General features: G+C 34.7%; 1 protein-coding gene across 1 annotated transcript; it reads right to left on the bottom strand.

Annotated features, from left to right (window-relative positions):
- Positions 1–431: 431 nt before the first annotated feature.
- Positions 432–20622, bottom strand: LOC126771819 (nuclear pore membrane glycoprotein 210). The gene is made up of 28 exons (XM_050491923.1): positions 20408–20622; positions 20172–20322; positions 19960–20080; positions 16750–16837; positions 16395–16625; positions 15754–16225; positions 15316–15401; positions 14475–14651; positions 14213–14344; positions 13771–13856; positions 13446–13609; positions 12876–13004; positions 12481–12623; positions 11827–12034; positions 11426–11545; positions 10569–10769; positions 9970–10212; positions 9552–9698; positions 9030–9140; positions 8640–8829; positions 8307–8407; positions 7767–8048; positions 7393–7550; positions 6769–6908; positions 6305–6486; positions 4867–5059; positions 3650–4117; positions 432–3395 (listed from the first exon to the last, which is right to left on the bottom strand). The coding sequence occupies exons 1-28, from the start codon at positions 20569–20571 to the stop codon at positions 3181–3183; spliced, it is 5103 nt and encodes a 1700-aa protein (XP_050347880.1). The 5' UTR covers positions 20572–20622; the 3' UTR covers positions 432–3180.
- Between the last annotated feature and the right edge of the window lie 387 nt (positions 20623–21009).

The following is a 21009-nucleotide window of genomic DNA, read 5'->3' as shown; positions in this document are numbered from 1 at the left end:
ATTCGAATTCAGAACCTACTTTTTGTTTCAATTTCCAAGTGTGTAAATATATGTACCTACCTGTTTATTTTAAAATAAATTGTACTCCTCGTCTAGCCGTTAGTGTTTAGGGAAAAAATACAAGAGCTACCACTAAGTACACTTTACGTGGACCAGTTAAATATTCAATGATTATGTTAATAAAAAATATTCTATGTCCCCTTTTGAAAAACACATAAGTACCTATTGAATTTTCAATTATTAAACTGTAAGTTTAATTAGAATATTTATTAATTACTGCATGTATTGATGAGTAGAACATAATGCAGCATTTTAATACTGAAAATAGGATAAAAATATTTAAAAAAAAAAAACATTTTAAATTAAAAATATTTTATTTACATTATTATTTTATTCAATAAGAAAAAACAATAAAATAGGATAGTATCGGTATCAAGTATCATTTGTAAAATTTTGTTAGTGTTCAAATATGCATTTTCTTTATAATACTCTATATACTGCTCATGAGATCTTTGACACATTTTAAAGGTAATATTGGATATCAATCGTGACGCAGTGAGATTTACACAACATTAAATTGTATGTATACAAAATATAATCACCGTCGACTTTATATAATATACATAGCTTTCAGCCTTTCAATATGAAAATTATTAAAAAAATTTTATTGAAAAAGAAGTAGGCAGCCATAGGCTTAAGCTTACTCAACCGATTGGTAAATCCGCCGCTGATTAACGCTCAATTTGTGTAAAATCACTAACAATATATTTTGACCAAACACATAAAATAACACAAAACTTACACTAGGGTATTTATCAATTCTTATGTAAATTCAATGTACTTATATAATCTTATGAAATATTACACCCCTGTCTACATCATGATGTATTTTGGTCCAATTAATGAATAGCAATAGTTTGTCGTTATGAGAAACTAAGCGGACCTTTATAATGTACAGCGGCTTAGCTTATACCTCATCCACCACGGTACAATTAACTACAGAATTGAAACAATAAAGTCTGTTCTTGCATAAGCGGATTGAAATATCGGATAAACGGAGTAAATATAATTTTTAACTATTACGTTATCTGCTTCCTCAGCCATTTTTATCAAAATGAGTAACCCCAGTACAACTCTATTTTGGAAGGCCGGCGCCATTTGCAAGGAAACAAATATAGTTTGAAAAAATTAACGTCTGACCTTGAATTTAAATTCGAGCCCATACAACATAATCTAATTGTAAATGTACGAAAAATTTAATCACGTGGAACCCGTTTAAAGCCTAGCGTCGTAGCTAAGGCTGCCAAGGCGTCCAACCTTCGAGGGGCGTGGCGCACTTTATAACAAACATCACCTCCAACTTAATACACGAAATTTGTGCCGAACCCTAAATAATAGGTTTTTTACACTTGTATTAAAAATAGTGGCGCAAAATTTAAATTACTTACCAATTCACTAATGATTCTAGCTACGACGCTGATAACATGGTCAGATAAACATGAATAATCACATCGTCTGTGCTACAAGGATGCACAAGATAACGGATGTGTTCAATGTCACAAATTACGAATATAATAAATTAAAAAAAGTGTTTTTCTTATGTTTTTTATGTATTGATTAATATGAAAACAACTAAAATAGCCACAGTTCTTTTTTATACTATGCTAAGAAATACATGTTAAAAATATCATTCGAAAACACACTAATAATGCGGATTTTTACCACAAGCGATAATACTAGTATTTTTAATAGTTAGAAATCGTGACAGATAAAAATTTAAGTCAGTAAGCTCATACATACTTTTTGCCTGAACCCATGGGAATGCTGTTCAAACTATTTTTTTTTTTAGTCAAAAATTATAAATATAATATACATTTGTACTTCCAAAGTATTTATTGGTATGTAGGGATCGCATACTATACTATTCACAACCAATAAACTATATATTGTAGGTATATCCAGTTATATATTTTTTTATCGTTCCAAGTAGCCTGCCTGTACTATATTATAATTGTAATTCATTTGTTTTTCTACGCTAGTCCCCATGGATATCATTATAGTTATAGTTGGCGAATTATTAGAATATGATCCTATCATTATTACATTATTAATAAACATCAACACAAATCATTATCACAATAAACATCATAACTAAATAATAAAAAAAAACTAGTTAATGACTAAATCAGATATAAATAATAGTTTCAGAACTTACTTTTTTTGATGAAAAAAAAAACACTAAGACTGTATTTTATCCCTATACCACTGGTTTAATTTTCAATCTATTCATCTCCCTCTAAGACTATTAAAAACCATAACCATCAATTTTGCCACATACATACATAGGTAGGAAGCGGGCCTGAGTGAGTTTCCAAAGATTCAATCGTATTTAACAATTCCAACTAGAACTGTCACGTCAAGCCACATAAAGTCATAGGAAATGTTATACAAATGAATACCATAAAAAGCCCATTAGAGTTGATAACATTAACACTGCATTTAAATGATCTATCAGTTTTCGTTGTCATTACTCTTACTACTTTGGAATCTACTGAGCACACTGACCAGGGTCAATTCAAAAAGTCAAATTCAATTCAAGAAATTGTGTTACGCTTGGATGTAAAATAACTGGTTAGTTAACACCAATAATAATTGTCTAACCTTATTTACATATACCTTAGCAATATTAATACAATTAAATTGAGGTTTTGTTGTAGGCATAATAATATTATTCATACATAAACAAATGCAATATAGTTTTAGGACGGACATATATTATATTTATATGTTGTTTATTTTTTTTATATAGTCATGAAATATCGAGACACATTTTTGACCAATGGCAAAGTTTTAACAGATTAGCAGTATAAAGTTTACTTTTTATAATATTATTTGATAATTTCCAATTCATAGCCAACTTACTAAATTGATTATTTACATTATTATTTTGAACACAAATTATAATTTACGTCACACTTTATTTTCTTCAAATTTTACCTGTGCACACACTAGAGACATGAGTTAAAAAAATAAAATTATCAAAAAATTTCGATTAAACATTGGTCTCTTTAGTAATTTGCAGTTTCATAGGTTAAATTCCCGTATAGCTTTAACACGATTGTCGATACTTTGGAATCTTAGCTGACGTCACAATAAATAGTTTACACTACACATTCATCACTAAAGGAATCTCGAGTGAATCCTCGTAGAGTTGGGCGAGAAGCTGGCGTCCGGCAACACGCTGGTGTCGCCGTAGACGGGCGCGGCGGGCCCGCCGGTGGCGTACGGGCTGCGCGACCACGTGCGGCTGCGTAGCTGCGGCGTCTCCGGCCCCACGGGCTGAGCCGGCTCGGTCGGCATTTGGATCTTGCCTTTTTTATTGAGCCTCGATTGAACTGTAAATAGTTAAAGCATACTTTGTTTAATATTTAAAAAAAAAAGAGTGTTTCCAAGAAACCCTTTTCATTTTTTGGTATAAAAGTATGAGTTCGAACCTACTGACTAGTTTTATACTTTACGTCTAACCAAATCCATCTTTCTTATTATACCTATGGAAAGCCAAGATGGATAGTTTTCAATAAAACAATACAGAATTTATATATGTATGAAATATGTTACTTCATTTTAATTAAGAAATTTAAATACTCACCATATAAATAGCCAGCTGCAATAGCCAATACCGTGACTAATGTTGGTAAATATGGCATTAGAAGTGTTAATAATGCCCCGAGTAATGTACCACAAGCAATATCACATTCTCTTTCAACCTCAACTTTCATCTCTTGTGACGTCAACTTAGATATCACATTAACCCAACCGATTCCACATGTAACTGTTTCACTTTTCACCGAAACATTTATTTCGCCATCATTCGTATTCATTTCGAGTTTCAACCCCGGAGATGTACTTAATTTAACAAACTTCAATGCATGTGGATGTCCGTTTATAGTGAAGGTAGTAGGGGGGTTTAGAAGTGATACTTTCGTTTCTGATACTTTTATTTTAGGTAGAAGTTGCACTTTAGTACAAGTTCGTGATACGCCCCATTCAGCGCACAGTTCAACCTCAGATGCTACTGTGACCTGACTTGCTGTCACTATTGAACAACCCAATTGACCTGAAATATGTAAATAATGGTTAGAATTAAGAGCAGAGTGGTTAGAGCGCGTGAATCTTAACCGATGTTCTCGGGTTCTAGCCCAGACAAGCACCACTGAATTTGTATGCGCATAAATTGTGTTTATATTCATCTCGTGCTCGGTGATCGAAATATCGTGACGAAACCTGCATGTCGTTAATTTAACTGACATATGTGTATCCACCAACCCGAATTGGAGCAGCGTGGTTGAATAAGCTCCAACCAAAGGAGTGAAGCACCCTAATTGTTTCCAAATAAATTGAAAATTTTCTTTTTTTTTTTTTAGGAATTGGAAAGCGGACGAGCATATGGGCCACCTGATGGTAAGTGATCACCAACGCCCATAGACATTGGCATTGTAAGAAATGTTAACCATCGCTTACATCACTAATGCGCCACCACCCTTGAGAACTAAGATGTTATGTCCCTTGTGCCTGTAATTACACTGTATGTATTTTACTATATCTACATAATATACTATATTAAATGATGTTGTATAAATTTCTGTTGTCTAAATGTTATTGGGGTTCCTCCCTTGTGTTGGCCCCGGGGCTGTAGCCCTGGATCTTTCAAATCAGACATTCATACTCATTGAACTATTCTTATTCTTTTTTTAATTGGACAAGAAATCCACATTAGAATGTTAGAAATATTATTATATGTAGTTAGGGAGTCATTAAATACGATATGTATATCTTATGTCATATAACTTGGAATTGTTCACTTACCACTGGGAATATCCAGTGTTGCTTGAGCAGTATGGGGCGTTTTTGTACGACAAGAATAGGGTAATTCAACTTGAATGCCTTCCAGTGCATACTTTTGTTCTTCTGTACATAAAAGCGGACTTGATGTGAGACCGGACCCTTCAATGATTAAGGGTACAAATGAAGAAGGCCATTCGCCTGGTAGAAACTCCATCTGTTAATAATGTATTTTAACATTTTCAATTACTCGTGCAAAAAATATAATATAATATAAACGAATATGATTTATTTCTCCTGGGATTTCAGGTTCGAATCCCAGGACGGTCTGTTCAAACAAAATTCTATAAGGAGAGCGTAACACTGTTAGTATTAATCTCTGTAAAAGGACGTTACGCCGGTAACGCGACTCCATTAATGTCTATGTGAGCGAGGGTATAGCGTGCAGTGCTGTTGTGCATTATATAAATGTTGGTACTAATTTTATGTTAATGTTTTATTTTTTTATATAACTTGGTTATCTATAATAATTTTTGTCACTTGTGTTAAATTGTTTTTTATTGATAGGGTTTAAGTTTCCTATGTATACGTATACAATTAGTTTTTAGAAAATCTTGATACTACTTAATAGTGTAATAGTACATGTACTGCTCTTAAATAATTAATGCATGTTGTGTTTGCTTTGAAAGATAAAAGATTTAAATTAATTCATTGAGACAAAATTACTGTGTATGTCTTGATGAAATTACCACTGGCGAATCATAAATAAATAAATAACTGAAAGATGTTGCCAGCAAAGTTAAAACATTTCTTTTTTAGTAATAATTAATGTGGTTCAGTAGTAACAGTACAGTAACAGCCTCGTAATGCCCCACTGCTGGGCTAAGGCCTTCTCTCCCTTTTGAGGAAAAGGTTTGGAGCTTATCCACCACGCTGCTCCAATGCGGGTTGGTAGAATATACATGTGGCATAATTTCAATGAAATTAGATACATGCAGTTTTCCTCACGAAGTTTTCCTTCACCGTCAATCACGAGATGAATTATAAACACTAATTATGCACATGAAATATCAGTGGTGCTTGCCCGGCTTTGAACCCACAATCGTCGGTTAAGATGCATGCGTTCTAACCACTAGGCTATATCAGCTTTGTGGTTCAATTCACAACATTTAAAATGATACCAACATATTTGGATAAAATTTTAATACAATTATTTGCGTATATGCTTTCTGATAAATGAGAGTATCGTGATATTTGAGATGGTTGAAAATGATTATAATTTACATACCATTATATTTAAGGCTCTTTTTTAATGGCTTATTAAAGTCTCGAACAGTTCAAATATTTTAATATATAACTATGTGTAACGTTAAATTAGGCTAGTATATGCCCGTTGTAAGCATCTGACATCTACTCAACATAATAAAATATTAATATACTATTTGAGATCAGAAGGCCTCACCCTGTGAATGGGTATCTGGTGTACGGTGACGGAGGTGGGCGGGCGGTCGAGGCGCAAGGTGTGCCGGGCGGGCGCGTCCGCGTCGAGCACGGCCAGCGTGAGGCCGGCGCCCGGGTACAGGCTCACGTGCGGAGGAGCTCGCCAGCCGACTCCCTCGAGGCATATCGCCCAGCTGCCGGCGGCTGAAAAAGATTAGTTTTGGTTTATAAACTTCATAGCTCATATTTTAACACATGTATACAACAGATAATTTTATTGCTTATTTTAATTAATTATACAAACTTTTCTGACATATAATTAAGTTTTATCTTGTTTTTGGAGTTACAAGTAAATTTTTAGTGTCAGGTTTTTTTTTACAGTTGAAATGTATATAATTTGTATCGTATAATAAATATTCATACAACATGCGTTTGTGGAAAATGGCTATTTCAAAGTTAATAAATATTATAGCAATATTATCTCACCTGTAACCTTGTTAGCGCTTATATCGGAACCAACAACCCAAACTTCGTCAGTGACAGTAGTGCCGCCTATAGAACTTTGGAAGGTCATAAACGCTCCGGCTGCATCTAAGCCGGCCATAACCAGTTCATTACCCGGGGCACTGCATTGATATATAAATGATATGTTATAACACACTCTTACCAGACAACTTCGAGCGATACAATTTATTATTTTGCTATGTAAAATATGTATTTATAATATCAATTAAGTTTTCGTCTGCGGTTTCACATACGTGTTGAGTGGGGGGGGGGGGGGGGCTTCAACCAAATTTCATAGAAATTGATTTAGTTGTTTAGCCGTAAATGTATAACAGACAGACAAAGTTACTTTTATATTTATAATATTAGTATAGATAAGAGTTATCTTATTATTATCTTAATTAGTTCTTCGAGCAGGAATCTATATATTTTTATATAATTAAAAATAAAAGTGGTTGGGAAAATGGAGCATTCTATGGGTCCACCAAATCACATTGATAAGAAATATTATCCTTTATTGTAGGGAAATAAGACTGCTATGTATCTATGTCTGTGGCCAATTTTCTGTGACCCTTCTGTCTACAATACAACGCAGTGTGTCGTTACCCGTCGGCGCGCGGCGCGGCTCGCGACACGTTGGCTTGCGGCGCCAGTAGCTCGCGGCCGAGCGCGCTGCGCATTACAAGCCGCACTCCCACCTCGTCCGCCTCGCCCGCCGGCTCCGCCGTGCAGTACTGCGGCCTCGACACCTCCACGTGAACCACCTGCCAGTGTGGACACAACCGAACTTAACTCGTGGACTATGATTACATCTAGAATAGGGTTTGATCGAGATGAAATTCATAGAAGCGAAAAATAAAGTGTACTAAACACTATGTGAGGTTTTTATACAGTTGGTATCAATCAGTGTTGATTTTAATTACATATTATGTAAAAGCAACTTTTTAGTAAGAAACAAAATTTAAATAAAAATAACCTACCGCTTCTCTGTCAATGTTATTTCTCTCGTCCTTATGTTTTACAACAATGACCCCGTGCCCAGGTCTTAATCCTCTCACTTCACCAATGTTATTCACTTCGAATGCACCATCCTCATATGCGGACCAAGTGCCTCTTGGTAAAGACTTCAAGCGCACCATTGCGCCAACTGCCAGAGCCAAGCGATCACCGGCCATTAAGTCCGAGAGACCGTCGATTGACATCCGTATGTCCGATACGCCAAGGATTTCAATTGTACTATCCCAGGATCTCGTTTCCGCTATCTGATATAAAATATTTAAAAAAATTAGATGCTGTATTATGTTAAAAAAATTTTGAGACCTTATATTATTCAATGTGTAATTAGTAAAGTACTATTGATTTAAAATAAGAATTGCACTTAAAAAAGGAGTTCTGAAATATGGTGTCAAAATTTGCAATTCCACAAATTGAGATACAATACAGGCACGTCGAAACGTTAATAATGGTAGACTTAACGTTTCTCAATAAAATATTTCAACAATATAAACAACCTAAAATACCTGTCCCATATTCCGTACTCGTACGTCAAGCGTAATGACGCCAGGCTTTAAAGGAACAACGCGCACCGACAGCCCTTCTGCCACCGACCTCTCTAGCAGATCTGAAAAAAAAGCATAAAATCTTTGTCTCCTGTAGTTTTCGCATATTTTCAGACAACTTGTTATCCTTAAAAGTAACTCTAGTATATTTATTACAGATGTATACCGTTATCGACTTTTCTAAAGTAAATTCAGATTGATCGGTTTAATCTGACTTCAAAAGCAAATGTTATTAATTATAGTAATGTTTTTTCTTAAAAGCTGCTGATGTCGATCATGTTTTTTAGGTCTCACCGTCCACGTGCGTGGTGTAGAGGCGCGCGGAGGTGGGGTCGCGCAGGCTCCACGTGACGCGCGGCGCAGGCTGCAGCGAGCCCAGCGCGCTGGCCGACAGACCGCCCGCCGCCACCCACACGGGGCCTGGCCGGCCTACCAGCAACGTCTGCGTGGCAGCTCGCACGCGCAGGTTCGCGATGGGTACCACCTGGAGGGTTGTATCAACGTAAGTGTGCTGTTATATGTTTCGATGGCAATACCACACGGCATTAGTAAACCTTAAGGAACTAAATTTAAATTGAAAAAAAAAAAAACAGAATTGAAAATGTAATACTGAAATTTCGAACATATATGTGGAGAATTGATGGTGTATATAAAAAAGTGACAATAATGTTAACTAAATTGTACCTCGATTTCTGCCTCAGCACTTGCTAGTTCTACGTTAGCTATGTCCAGTGCGACCAATTTTACGCGTGCAGTTCCAGTAGACAAACCTTGCGCTAAGCCCGATGACGACACCTGCAATTAAATACAATATTTACTTTAACAGTCTATAGTAAAGCTATTACTATATATTAGCATTTCTAATGAGTTAAGATTATTATTTTCCAACTATAACACATTTTTTCAGCTATTTCACCTATTCCACAGCGATGCGTTAATTGAGATTTTTATGAAATGAAAACAGCGCCATCTAGTGACAATAATCGAAATTCAATACACATCACAGTTAACGTCAAAGCTATCTGATAAGTAAAAAAAAACTCGCACTACACGCACTGTTTTGAAATAGCAATCACGACTGAAATCGGTATGGTGAAACTATTTTGTAGCCTATTTTTTTATGAAAAATAGTAAGTAAAATAATTAATAAATAAAATAGGAACTTGTTATTTTTGACTTATACAATATGGTACGTGTGGTGCGTACCTGCAAGTGCTGCTGTCCGCTCGTGGCGCGGTAGTGCAGCGTGGCGAGGTGCGCGGGGGGCCCGCCCGCGCGCCGCAGCTGCACGCGCCCGCCCGCCGGCACGCGCGCCGACGGCGGCTCCACGCGCAGCGCCGGGAACACCACCACCTGTACCGCACACGTGGAATGTTTGTAATCAACGCGCATTACAGAACTCATTCTTCAAGGAAGGACAATAACTGATGAACGAGTGAAACCTATCGTCCCGATAGGCCTGCGAACTTCCATACCGGGTTTTTACCCTTTCTTTCAAAAAAAAAAAAATTAGTAGCACAATGAAATATTATTATTATGACAAGTCAAAACGAACAGCCACCACTGTTAAATTTATAGCAAAGTATACCACCAGAGTCAACAACTTAAAAGAAAATTTGTATACCTCAACTTCAGGACTCCGAACACCACCGAAGGAAGCACGAACTCGGCCAGACCCTTCCTTCAACCCACATAGGTTTCCATCCTTCACGACAATTTGGCCGGTATACTTCCAATCCGGTTCCCTGCTTGTGCTCAAGTATCTATGCGATATTCCTTTAACCAAGGCACTTATAGGAACGCAGCCGTCGACGCAAACCGCACGAGCTGTTGACACTTCGACACTGAGAACTTCTTCAACATTGACCTATAAAAAAACCAAATATTAAAAATTAAATAAACAGATAATATAATTAAACTAATATTAAACTATATTAAACTAATATTATAACGGGCCCATCCTGTTTAAGGTATTGTTTTTAGATTGGAATAAATATAAAATAGAAATTGACATATACACATTGCTTAATGGCAAACATAATTATGTGGTTTAAAACAGAAACATTAAAATAACAGAAGATATTTCAATCATTGTGTGGTACGAGGAAAGTCTAACAGAGCCATCCTATTGATTGATATATAATTTATCGCTATATATATATACTATGTTTAATTTAAACTTTTTGGTTGCCCTGACATTTGTATAGATTAAATAGTTCCTACCTCAATAAGCTGCCTCTCTCCACCTACACACAAGTCGATCACATGTAGGTCATAAGACCCCGGTGCTGGAACGGTTGCGGAGAGTCTACCGCCTTCTACACTGGCTGTGACTCCTTTAGGCACCTCTACTGCATACTTCCCACTACCTCCTGATATTGTTGCTATGTTCGGGACAGATTCACTTTCCCATGCCGTATTCACCTAAAAGACAGTTTAAATTTTAAAAAAAAAAGTAAAGTGACAACATATTAATGTCCTACTGCGGAACTAAGGCCTCCTCTCCCATTAAGGAGAAGGTTCCACCATGTTCCTTCGATGCTGTTTGGCATGTGGCAGAATTTTAGTGACATGCAGGTTTCTTTGCAATGTTTTCCTTCACTGCCAAGCATGAGATGAATTATAAACACAAATTAAGCACATCACAATTCAGTGGTGCTTACTTGGGTTTGAACCCATGACCTTTGGTTTAGATTCACACGTTCTAACCACTAAAGATGGCCACTGAAGATGATCTTGCCAATTTAAATTATAGATTGATATACTTTTTTAATATAAATATACATTGTTCTTGTAGCTAGCTTATAAGGTCACAGATTCGATATTGGTTTTTCGGTCGAAAAATTCAGTATCGGAGTCTGATTGTGCTCAATGTTTATAATCCTGAGCCTCGGCAAGCACTTTTGTCTTACTTCTTACACTTTCCGGTCGTGTCGGATTGTCGTCGCATCTGATTATGAGTGAGCAAATATGGAGTACACTTGAGTTCGCGCAAACAACCACCTAATCACCCTTAAAAATAGTTCCTGTAGCCTAAATCGGTTAGGAGAATATTATCATGTAGGTTTTTTAAAGCTTACTTTTAATGGTTCACACTTCAACGGGGCTACGACTTTAGCTTGAATAGTGGCCGCAGCGTCAGGAATAGCAGCTTTGAGCACTCCACTCCATCCTATTGCTTGTTCATTCGCCACTACAAGCTAAAACAAAATAATAACATTCTTATATAATAAAGTCTTAAACAAATGAAAATTTTAAATATAAATAAAGAAATACATTTTTATACAAAATAATATGTTGCAATGAAAGGCAAAGGAAAAAATTCTAACATTTCCAACGTAAAAAAGATTTTGTAAAGGAGTTCTTATATGTGATTATGTAAATTACAATTTAAATAACATGTGTAACTTGATACCTTAATTTTGTTAGTCAATTTTCAAGTTGCACATAGATCCAATATAAATAAAACAATAATAATTACCTGATAATATTTATGAGGAACTGGTACAGGAGCAAACTCTGGATTTGTCTCAACAAACAATCTATCGTTAGATCTGTATTCTATTCCAACATGGTTCGGTTGGACCTCCCATGATACACTCGGTCCTTGTTCATCTAATAGTTCCCTTCCAATGGCGTCGAAGAGTGTAACTTTAACTGTCACCTCTTGCCCTGGTCGCAACCATATCCTGTAATTATTATCATTATTCGAAAGAGATTTCACACTAGATATAAGTAAGCAAAGAAATTAATTTCATATATTTGAGCCCAGTGTATCAAAAACCTGGAACTTAACCGAATAAAGCGGGTTCAAATCTAGAAAAGCACTGCTGTTAATTTGTTTCTATAATTTATCCCATACTCGAAGTTGAATACATTGTTGTATGGAATTCTTCCACACTTATTTTCATCAACGCAAAGTAGGTCATGATGAGTCGTGTAACAGCGTGAAAGTCTAATGCTCCATCTTGATATAAGTTGTTCCTAAAACATGCTTGACGCTTAATTGGAGGGGATTAAATAATATTCGAAAGTCCTTAAGAACTGCGGTATTACTAGTTTTCGTTAAAATGTAATTCGGCTCCGAAACCTAAGATGAAGCAGTAATTTCGTTATTCTAGGAAGTAGTTCGTACCTCGGTCCCCCCGAACAGTTCCCAGGCGTGTCGGGCGGCTCCAGGCGGATCCTCGACACGTGTGGGGCGCACGCCGCCTCCAGCTCAACGGACTCTTTCTCGTCCTCAGTAAATGACACTAATTCGAGACGGGCATCGCCTTTCTATAGAAAATGATTGTAATATTAAAAAAACAAGTTTTACTTTAATTTTTATTTTTACTATTTTAATTACTTTTTTGAAAATCATATATTAAATCAGATATAATTATCTGATTTAATATATGTTTTTATAATAAATTAATATTAGAATATATGTACGTTAAATGTAAATATTACACATTCTATTTGTGTCTTATAGTTAGTGTTTGTATGGTCGCTAAATTTTGAATTGAATATAAATAAAGAATGAGGTACCCTTCGACATGTAACGGTGAAGAGCTGTGCGTCAGGGTAGCGTAGCGGACTAGTCTCGTCACGCGCGCTCAGTGAGGTCACGCGCGGGTCACTGGACTGAGGCGATAGCGTCTCGCCCTCCGCCACCACCTACACACAAACACGCACACATATTCGTTGGAAAGTTAATAACGAATACTTACGTAAAAGCTGCAATGTATAATATATCATCGTTTTTAAAATCATCGTTTTTAAAATATTTTTCATATATTTAATATATATATTATATAATATATATATGTTAAGTTTGCCAAAAATTGCAAATATATATTATCTTTTACATTCCAGAATAGCTATATCTAAAATAGAGGTTATTTTACTAGTACATAGGACACAATAAAATTTCCACCTTTCACCACCTCTCATCTCCGTCCACAGACAAGAACAGTATAAGATATATTAGCTATAGCTTTTATGAAGGTTTTACATGTTACATGTATGTCTGTAGAAGTCATTCGCGCGTATACGACTGTGCTGAAAATGGGGCTCAGTGATAACCGCAAAAATAGTAATAAGAAAAAGAGTATTAACCGGCAGCGTGGCGCCCACGAGCGCGGCTACGTGCGGCGGCCACACAAGCGCCGGCGCCGCGCGCACCAACACGCGCGCCGTGTCACCCGCGCGCCCGCGCGACACGCGCACCGTCGACACGCCGCGCGACGCCCACACGCACTGCAGCACGCAGCACGCGCCATCTACACCAAGCGGAGCATTAGCACATTACCACTCATCTCTACGATATAAAAAACTACATAAGGTATCTAACACATGCCGCCCCCCCCCCCTCTCTTACACGCAGGCGAAACTATTAAGTTATATTATTTGACATAACTTGAGAATAGTGATTCAAGCTTACCCATAGGTTCTATCCAAGTCGCAGCTGTCACGTTTAGGGGCTCAGGACCTTCCAGTAGGGACACAGCGAAGGAGCCACAGTTACATCTGTAATTATATCATATTTTAGACTCCATAATACAAAACATCTGATGTTATAGTTCGTCAGTTTGGTCTTGAATTTGAATCATTACATCACAATCATTTACAATTATTTTGATACATGTTCTATTAAAAATATTAATATATATACCATACAATAATAAACTACTAACTGCAAACTCGAAAAAGTCTTTAAAAAATGAAAATCTGTAAATAAATGGTTTTAAAAGTACTTAATTTAAAATGGTAATATAAGACAGTAAAATTATCTTTTAAAATTTATATTAGGAAGGCAGACAGGTAATCAGGGTACCCAATGACAATATGCTATCCCCACCGCCCAAAGAAATTGAGACACTGACCGATGGAAGTTGTGCAGCTCGCCGGTGAGCGGGTGCGTGTGCGTGAGCGCCACGTGCAGCGCGTGCGCGCGCCCCACCCGCGCCGCGCCCGAGCTCGACACGCGCACCGCCTCCGCCGCCGCCGCGCGCACGCTACACACCAAACATGGCTTTATCGGTCTCTTTCAGTTAGATTTTGAAACTTAAATGAAACTTCTGAATTTAATAAATGAAAAAAAAACACTGTTTTTAATTATTCAGTAATTCTTATATGTTACATTACCTGCCAGTAGCTCTTATGTGCGGATATTTTGTGAGATGTACGCGAACATCCAGTTGTCCGACTCCCCGAACAGTGAGCATGCCCGTTGGTGCGAGCGAGAGAGCCGAGTTTGAAGTTTCACTTTCAGACCACGTGACGTCTTCGTTACCGCCCCCACGATGGTGTAGTTGAACATCTCTAAAATTTAAAGTGGTCTTATTATAATCTGAAATATTCATACATTTATACATACATTATCATATGTTTATTCGAAGCGGTGACAGTGAATGTTATAGACTAAACTACTGAGACACGTTAAACATACGAGACTAAATTAACATTCGCAAACATACAGACAAACTTCATGACTTCATTCTTCTCTACAGATATAAAAACTTGGAAGATTTGTCAAATTTCCAAAGACAAACCTACAATAGACAACTTGAGACTTTATGATTGTAAAAGCCCGTGAATGTCCCACTACTGGGCTAAAGGCTTCTTCTCCCTTTTTGAGGAGAAGTTTTTGAAGCTTATTCCACCACGCTGCTCCAATGCGGGTTGGTGGAATACACATGTGGCAGAGTTTCAGTGAAGTTAGACACATGCATGTTTCCTCACGATGTTTTCTTTCACCGTGAAGCACGAGATGAATTAGAATCACAAATTCGTTAAACCAACCACCACCATATTGTGTTTTATTGAGGTGTCATATTGTGTTTTATCGGATTTATAGTTTTTATAAATTTAATATAACAAAGTTAAAAGCTATTTTATACATATAATATTATAATATCACGATAAACTATAATATATGTTTTCGTAAATAACTTTAAAATAATAAATAATAATAAAATATACATACTGAATTGTGTCTGTCCATGCTATCAAAAGTTCTGGTGGTAGGATTTCTAACGGATCAACGACCACAGCTGAAGCTTGCCCTTCGACCTGTGAAATGTCAATAATAAACAACAATTATAAGCTTTATTAATATTAAAAAATGCGAAACTGAGTTTCTTTATTACACTTTCAGGTCTCAACTACTCAACCCAGCATAAAAGACATGCAAACTGAAATAGACCTTATTTATAAATCTAAGATTTAAGTAGCTATTTATTTAGCTACGAATCAATCAGTAAAACTGTATTCTCCATATTGTTGTTACTTTATTAATTTCACCTACATCATTTTATTACCCACAAATTCGTATCAATATACATGATGTAATTAAATGCTATCAAGCTAAAGAGATATGTTACTATTTTAAATTTAACAAATTGAAAAAACAATTGGAACTGACCGTTTTCAATAAAGTTCTACCAGCTATAGAATACAGTCTAGCTGTAACAGTGAAATCGCCTGCATTCTGAGCTATAGCATCAGTGATCGTTCCATTCTCAGTTGACCTCAGTAAATCTACATTAGCATTGCCTTCTACTGTTAATCTAATTAACATTTCTTGACCTGCAGTTATAGCATGACCTTCTTCATCAAACACAATACAATGTATTATAAAAACATCTCCATGTATTAACAAGTTGGACGGTCTTATTGTCACCCTGATTGAAAAAGGTTCAACGACTGACAATGTGGCTGTTGCAACATTAGTGACCCCTGACATGAGATAAACTAGGGATGTTCCAACTTCCACGCCTCGGACAAGGCTTATAGTATCTTCAAGAACAGCAACTGAATTGTCTGGAACGTTCATGTTGTATAGTGTGTCCGCAACATCTTGCATTGTTAAACGACCAGCCTGAGCTCGTACGACTCTGTAAAAAATAAATATTTTATTATTCGTACAATATAACAATAAATATAAGTAAGGTGTAAATAAATAAAATTAAAGTAAATCTTTTTGTTAATAAACTTTTAAAAAGTATTTTATCACAAAAACATTGTGTGCAGGTAAATATTTACGTTTTATGTATTGTAAATTACCTATAGCGTAAAGTATCGCCGGGGACAATGAAAGCTGTTGCAGGAGTCAAAACAACACTTGCAACAACTCGTAAATTCAAATCGGTACAAATTTGTCCAAGGCAAACTGTCACTAAGGCCTCGCCCATAGCTTGTCCATACAGCAACACTGAATAAGAATGCAATCCCTGATATTCCAGCTCATCAACACCTTTGGGTGCTTCATAATCTGTATCACTCCATCGAACAAGGCTAAAAAAAAAACAACTTTTTTAAAATAAAATGTTTTAGTTGAATATACTGCAATTTAGACTTGAAACTAAATACATTTTACATATTATACTAATGAGCACTATTTATTAAAGAAATTACTCACTTCACCAAAGGAATTTGACCATAAATACTCCCAACATTGCTAATGGTCCAAGTGAAGCTCACTCCCTCTAAAGTTGTAAATTTATTACCTGCAATAAACATACACATTATAATCGATATATACAGGTATTTATACTAGAGTGATTGAAATTGAACCATAAACAATTAAAATCATTATTAAAATTTTCAGGAAAACTTATATAAACATGATTCAAACTAATATTTTTTTCTACACTTATATCCAATATTTTTTTTATCAACATTAATGCTCCAAACACTAACTAGATTACATTTTTTTTTAAATATACATATTGTGTGTATTTATTAAGAGTCAAAAAATATAGAAATTGGTACTTTTTAAATATTTTTTAATACCAAAATAAATAAAGTATCTAGTAATGAATGACCATTGAATTTAGAGCCAAATTAGTGAAATTGCATATGACCAGTGTTTTTTAATTAATTTAATTTATTTATAAACATATCTATAAAATTTAAATTAAGAATAGATTTAACTTTGTTAAATGTCTATCTGATACAATATGTTGTAAAATGCTTATAGTTAATGACAATTAAAAAGATACTTTAATAAGTAAGTATAACATATGTAACTAAAAACTTTTAGGACACACTATATCGATGGCAGCAAAGTAGATACGAACATCTGCATTTTTGTGAAACTGCTTTTTTTACGAAAATAAGCTTATCTACCTACAAGTCTGTATCAAAGATTTATAATTCTTCTAAGTAATTACAATTATCTGGTACGTAAATAAGTACATCTACACTCGAATTTTTAAAAACGCCGCAGTAGAAACGGACATTTGAATTTGTTCGCCTTTACTTCGGAAGTATCTACAGATGATTGAACCGCAAACAAAGACATCAGTCACTTATTACACTCTTGCGCATACTTTTTGTTAAAATTATATTGTTTATAGCACTCTACATTTATGAATCCTTAAAAAATTAGTCTATCAAGATACCTACCATGATTTTTACAAAAATATCAATCACAGTAGCGTAGGAGAATCAACAGCAGTTGACGACGCAGAATTTAAATAATAACTTAGTTAATTCGCACCTCGTCGTTAACGTTTTGATCTCTTTTTTTTTCATTAGAAGTAAATTGAAAGTGATAATTGTTTAGTAATAAGATTTTTTTTAATTCTGTACTCGGTAACTAATCTTTACTAATATTATAAAGCTAAAGAGTTTGTTTGGTTGAACGCGCTAATCTCAAAAAATACCGGTTCAAATTGAAAATGATGTTAGTGTTGAATTGAAAATTAACATCAAGCAACCAATAGGAGCTAAACATCAATAAAAAATGTTGCAGAAACGGGGAAAATGTATTCTTTTTGAGAGCTTCCGTTGCGTGCGCTGTCTAAACAGTTAAAGCTAAGCAACAATCACGTTGTTTTTCTTAAAAGATAAAAAAAGTGTCCACGATCTCATATGTGTATCATTTAATAATGAATTAATATACCCTTTTATATGGTAATCAAACCAATTCTAAAATAATCCATTATTTGCGTATATTTTCTTCTCATTGTTTTATTAAATTTATAATTACTCAGTTTTTTAATATTTAGTTAATTACAAGTACTTATTTTTTAAATACAGATTTACCTTTCAGTTTTAAAAGGATACAATTTCTTATGAAAGTATCGTTTGCAGTCATAATTAATAAAGCACAGAGACAAGCTTTAAAATATGTCAGAACAGATTTAAGGGAATTCTGTTTTTCTCATGGCCAATTGTATGTTGCCCTATCTAGATCTGAATGCGGCGAAAACCAATAAATACTAACATAAAATAACCCACGAAAATTAAACGAAAAATGTTATTATTATTACTGAAATACTATAAGTCCGCTTTTAGTGATTTCTTTAAGTTATACACGGGTGGAACCGTGGGCACAGCTCGTTTCCAATAAAACTCTTAACTAAATGATTAAAAATAGCCTGATATTCTGAAATTTCAAGGGTGATTATGCTTTTAAGAAATGTGATAGTAACATTCATTTTTATGTGTATGTTAGCATTATACTTTATTTATATTAATTAATAAAAAAAATGATTTTCTTTGATAGTTAATCTAAAGTATAATTTACTTAAAAATAGTTTTGATTTTTTGTCCATAAACAAAAATATATAATTATTATGAATAAATAATATATAAAACAGTATCATTTTTTTTTTTTTTTTTATAGAATAGGAAGGCAGACGAGCATATGGGCCACCTGATGGAAAGTGGTCACCAAACGCCCTTAGACATTGGCATTGTAAGAAATGTCAACCATCGCTTATACAGCCAATGCGCCACCAACCTTGGGAACTAAGATTTTATGTCCCTTGTGCCTGTAATTACACTGGCTCACTCACCCTTCAAACCGGAACACAACAATAGCAAGTACTGCTGTTTTGCGGTAGAATATCTGATGAGTGGGTGGTACCTACCCAGACGAGCTTGCACAAAGCTCTACCACCAGTAAAGTATATATATATATTATTGCATATGCATTATTATTAAAACAAAACATTTATGTGGTTTGTTAGGAAATTAAATGAGTTTAACTGTAGTATAGTTATACGCAAAGTAAATGAACACATCTACAAAATTTTATTATAAATTATAACTTTTTATTTTTATATTCTAAAATTGTTTAATACTGTGTAAGTCTCTTTAAATATCCTTAAAAATAGTTCTGGAGGTTGTTACCCTAATTTATCAAACATTTTAATTAGAATGAGCTCTATTTTGATTTTAACGAATAAATGGATATCAGGCAGATGTCTTCTATTACGTCGAGGCTTTTACAAAGTAAAAAAAATACATCTACATTATTTTAACAAAATAGTGATCAAACCTGTTATACAATAAATAAAAATGTTATTTTAAATCATCATGGAAAATTTCAAGTTAATTGATACATAAATGTCTAAATGGTAACTATTTTTTACTTAATGTGCTCTCCTGAAAATTGCTATTATGTAGATGTCCGTATCTACTTTGCTGCCATCGATATGTAGACATGACAAAACAGTAAATAAAAACTAAACAATATTTTATCATTGATTAGCTTTTTTACCTAATGAATAAATTATTATTGAAAAAAGTTATCTTTTTTGTTATTTTTTTTCATTTAAATCTAATTAATAACAAAAAAGTTATCTTTTTTGTTATTAATTAGATTTAAATGTCATACCTGTCTCATCATAGGCTACAACTTCAAAAGCTTCGGGTGCTTGTTCTAAATAAAGATCTCTTGTAGTACTCAATATTTTTAAAGAGGCTATCTTATCAATATCCACATCTCCACGTAGAATCTAAAAATCAAAAATCATCAACGGCAATGAGTAATAAAATTAAAATACAGTTTACATATTTTCGCGCCAATTTATAAAAGCCATGTCTTACTTCGCCGGTATTCACATCTTCAGCTAAAATTATCACCAATCCTGGTGGTACACTTATTTTAGACACAGATACTCTTGCAGAGCGAGAACAGTGGCCCCAAGTATCATCATACAAGGGCTCTAGATCGATGATGTCATCTCGAGACAAACTCCTAAGGAAACAAATCATTTTTATCTTTAAAAAAAATAATTGTTACATAAATAAATTACTTTTGATCTCTATTGAAAATTACTTACCAACTATAACAACCACCCTCAATAATTTCAAATGTGAAGTTAACATTCAAATTTTCGAACCACGGAAGTAATACCCTGGGAGTGTTTATCTTCGCACTATCACAAATGGTTGTCAAATAATAAAATGTTATTAAAACACCTACAATCTTATATAAATGACCCATATTAATGACATGAGAGAAAACATTTATTTAAAAGCAAACTATAACCTAAAATTCAGAAATCACAATGATTTCAATTTTTGGCATTTGGCGGCGGTTTAATTGTCAAACAACAAAGGATGCAACTGTCAATTCTGTCACTTGTCTCATGTTTGTGTCAGAGGGTTGTTAAGGAGTCTATAGACTAGCCTTTTGATGAATGAATGAGTTTTAATCCACTAAGTACACACCGTAAATTGAAATTATGTTCTGCTTTACTGGTGCGCCAAAGAATCTTTTTGTCTTTCTATAATACATAAATATTATATCATATGTAATATTTGATATAGTTAAAAAATCATTACTTTCTTAAATGGTTTGTTTACCTAGAAAAATATCTCTAATCCACTCTACGTTACCACGATCTCTTGCTTATTCCTTAATCGAGATCATTCGTTCGAT

This window comes from Nymphalis io, chromosome 11 (genome assembly GCF_905147045.1).
Source record: "Nymphalis io chromosome 11, ilAglIoxx1.1, whole genome shotgun sequence".
Lineage (NCBI taxonomy): Eukaryota > Metazoa > Arthropoda > Insecta > Lepidoptera > Nymphalidae > Nymphalis > Nymphalis io.
Note: the sequence above shows the minus strand (reverse complement) of the source record. Positions and strands in the feature narration are given on the sequence as shown.

Coding starts and splice junctions, on each gene's coding strand:
- LOC126771819 (XM_050491923.1), bottom strand. CDS start 20,571: ATGGGTCATTTATATAAGATTGTAGGTGTTTTAATAACATTTTATTAT. Junction 10,770..11,425: donor TGAAGTGTGAACCATTAAAA/GTAAGCTTTAAA, acceptor ACTGTCTTTTAG/GTGAATACGGCATGGGAAAG. Junction 8,049..8,306: donor GAGTACGGAATATGGGACAG/GTATTTTAGGTT, acceptor ATTTTATATCAG/ATAGCGGAAACGAGATCCTG.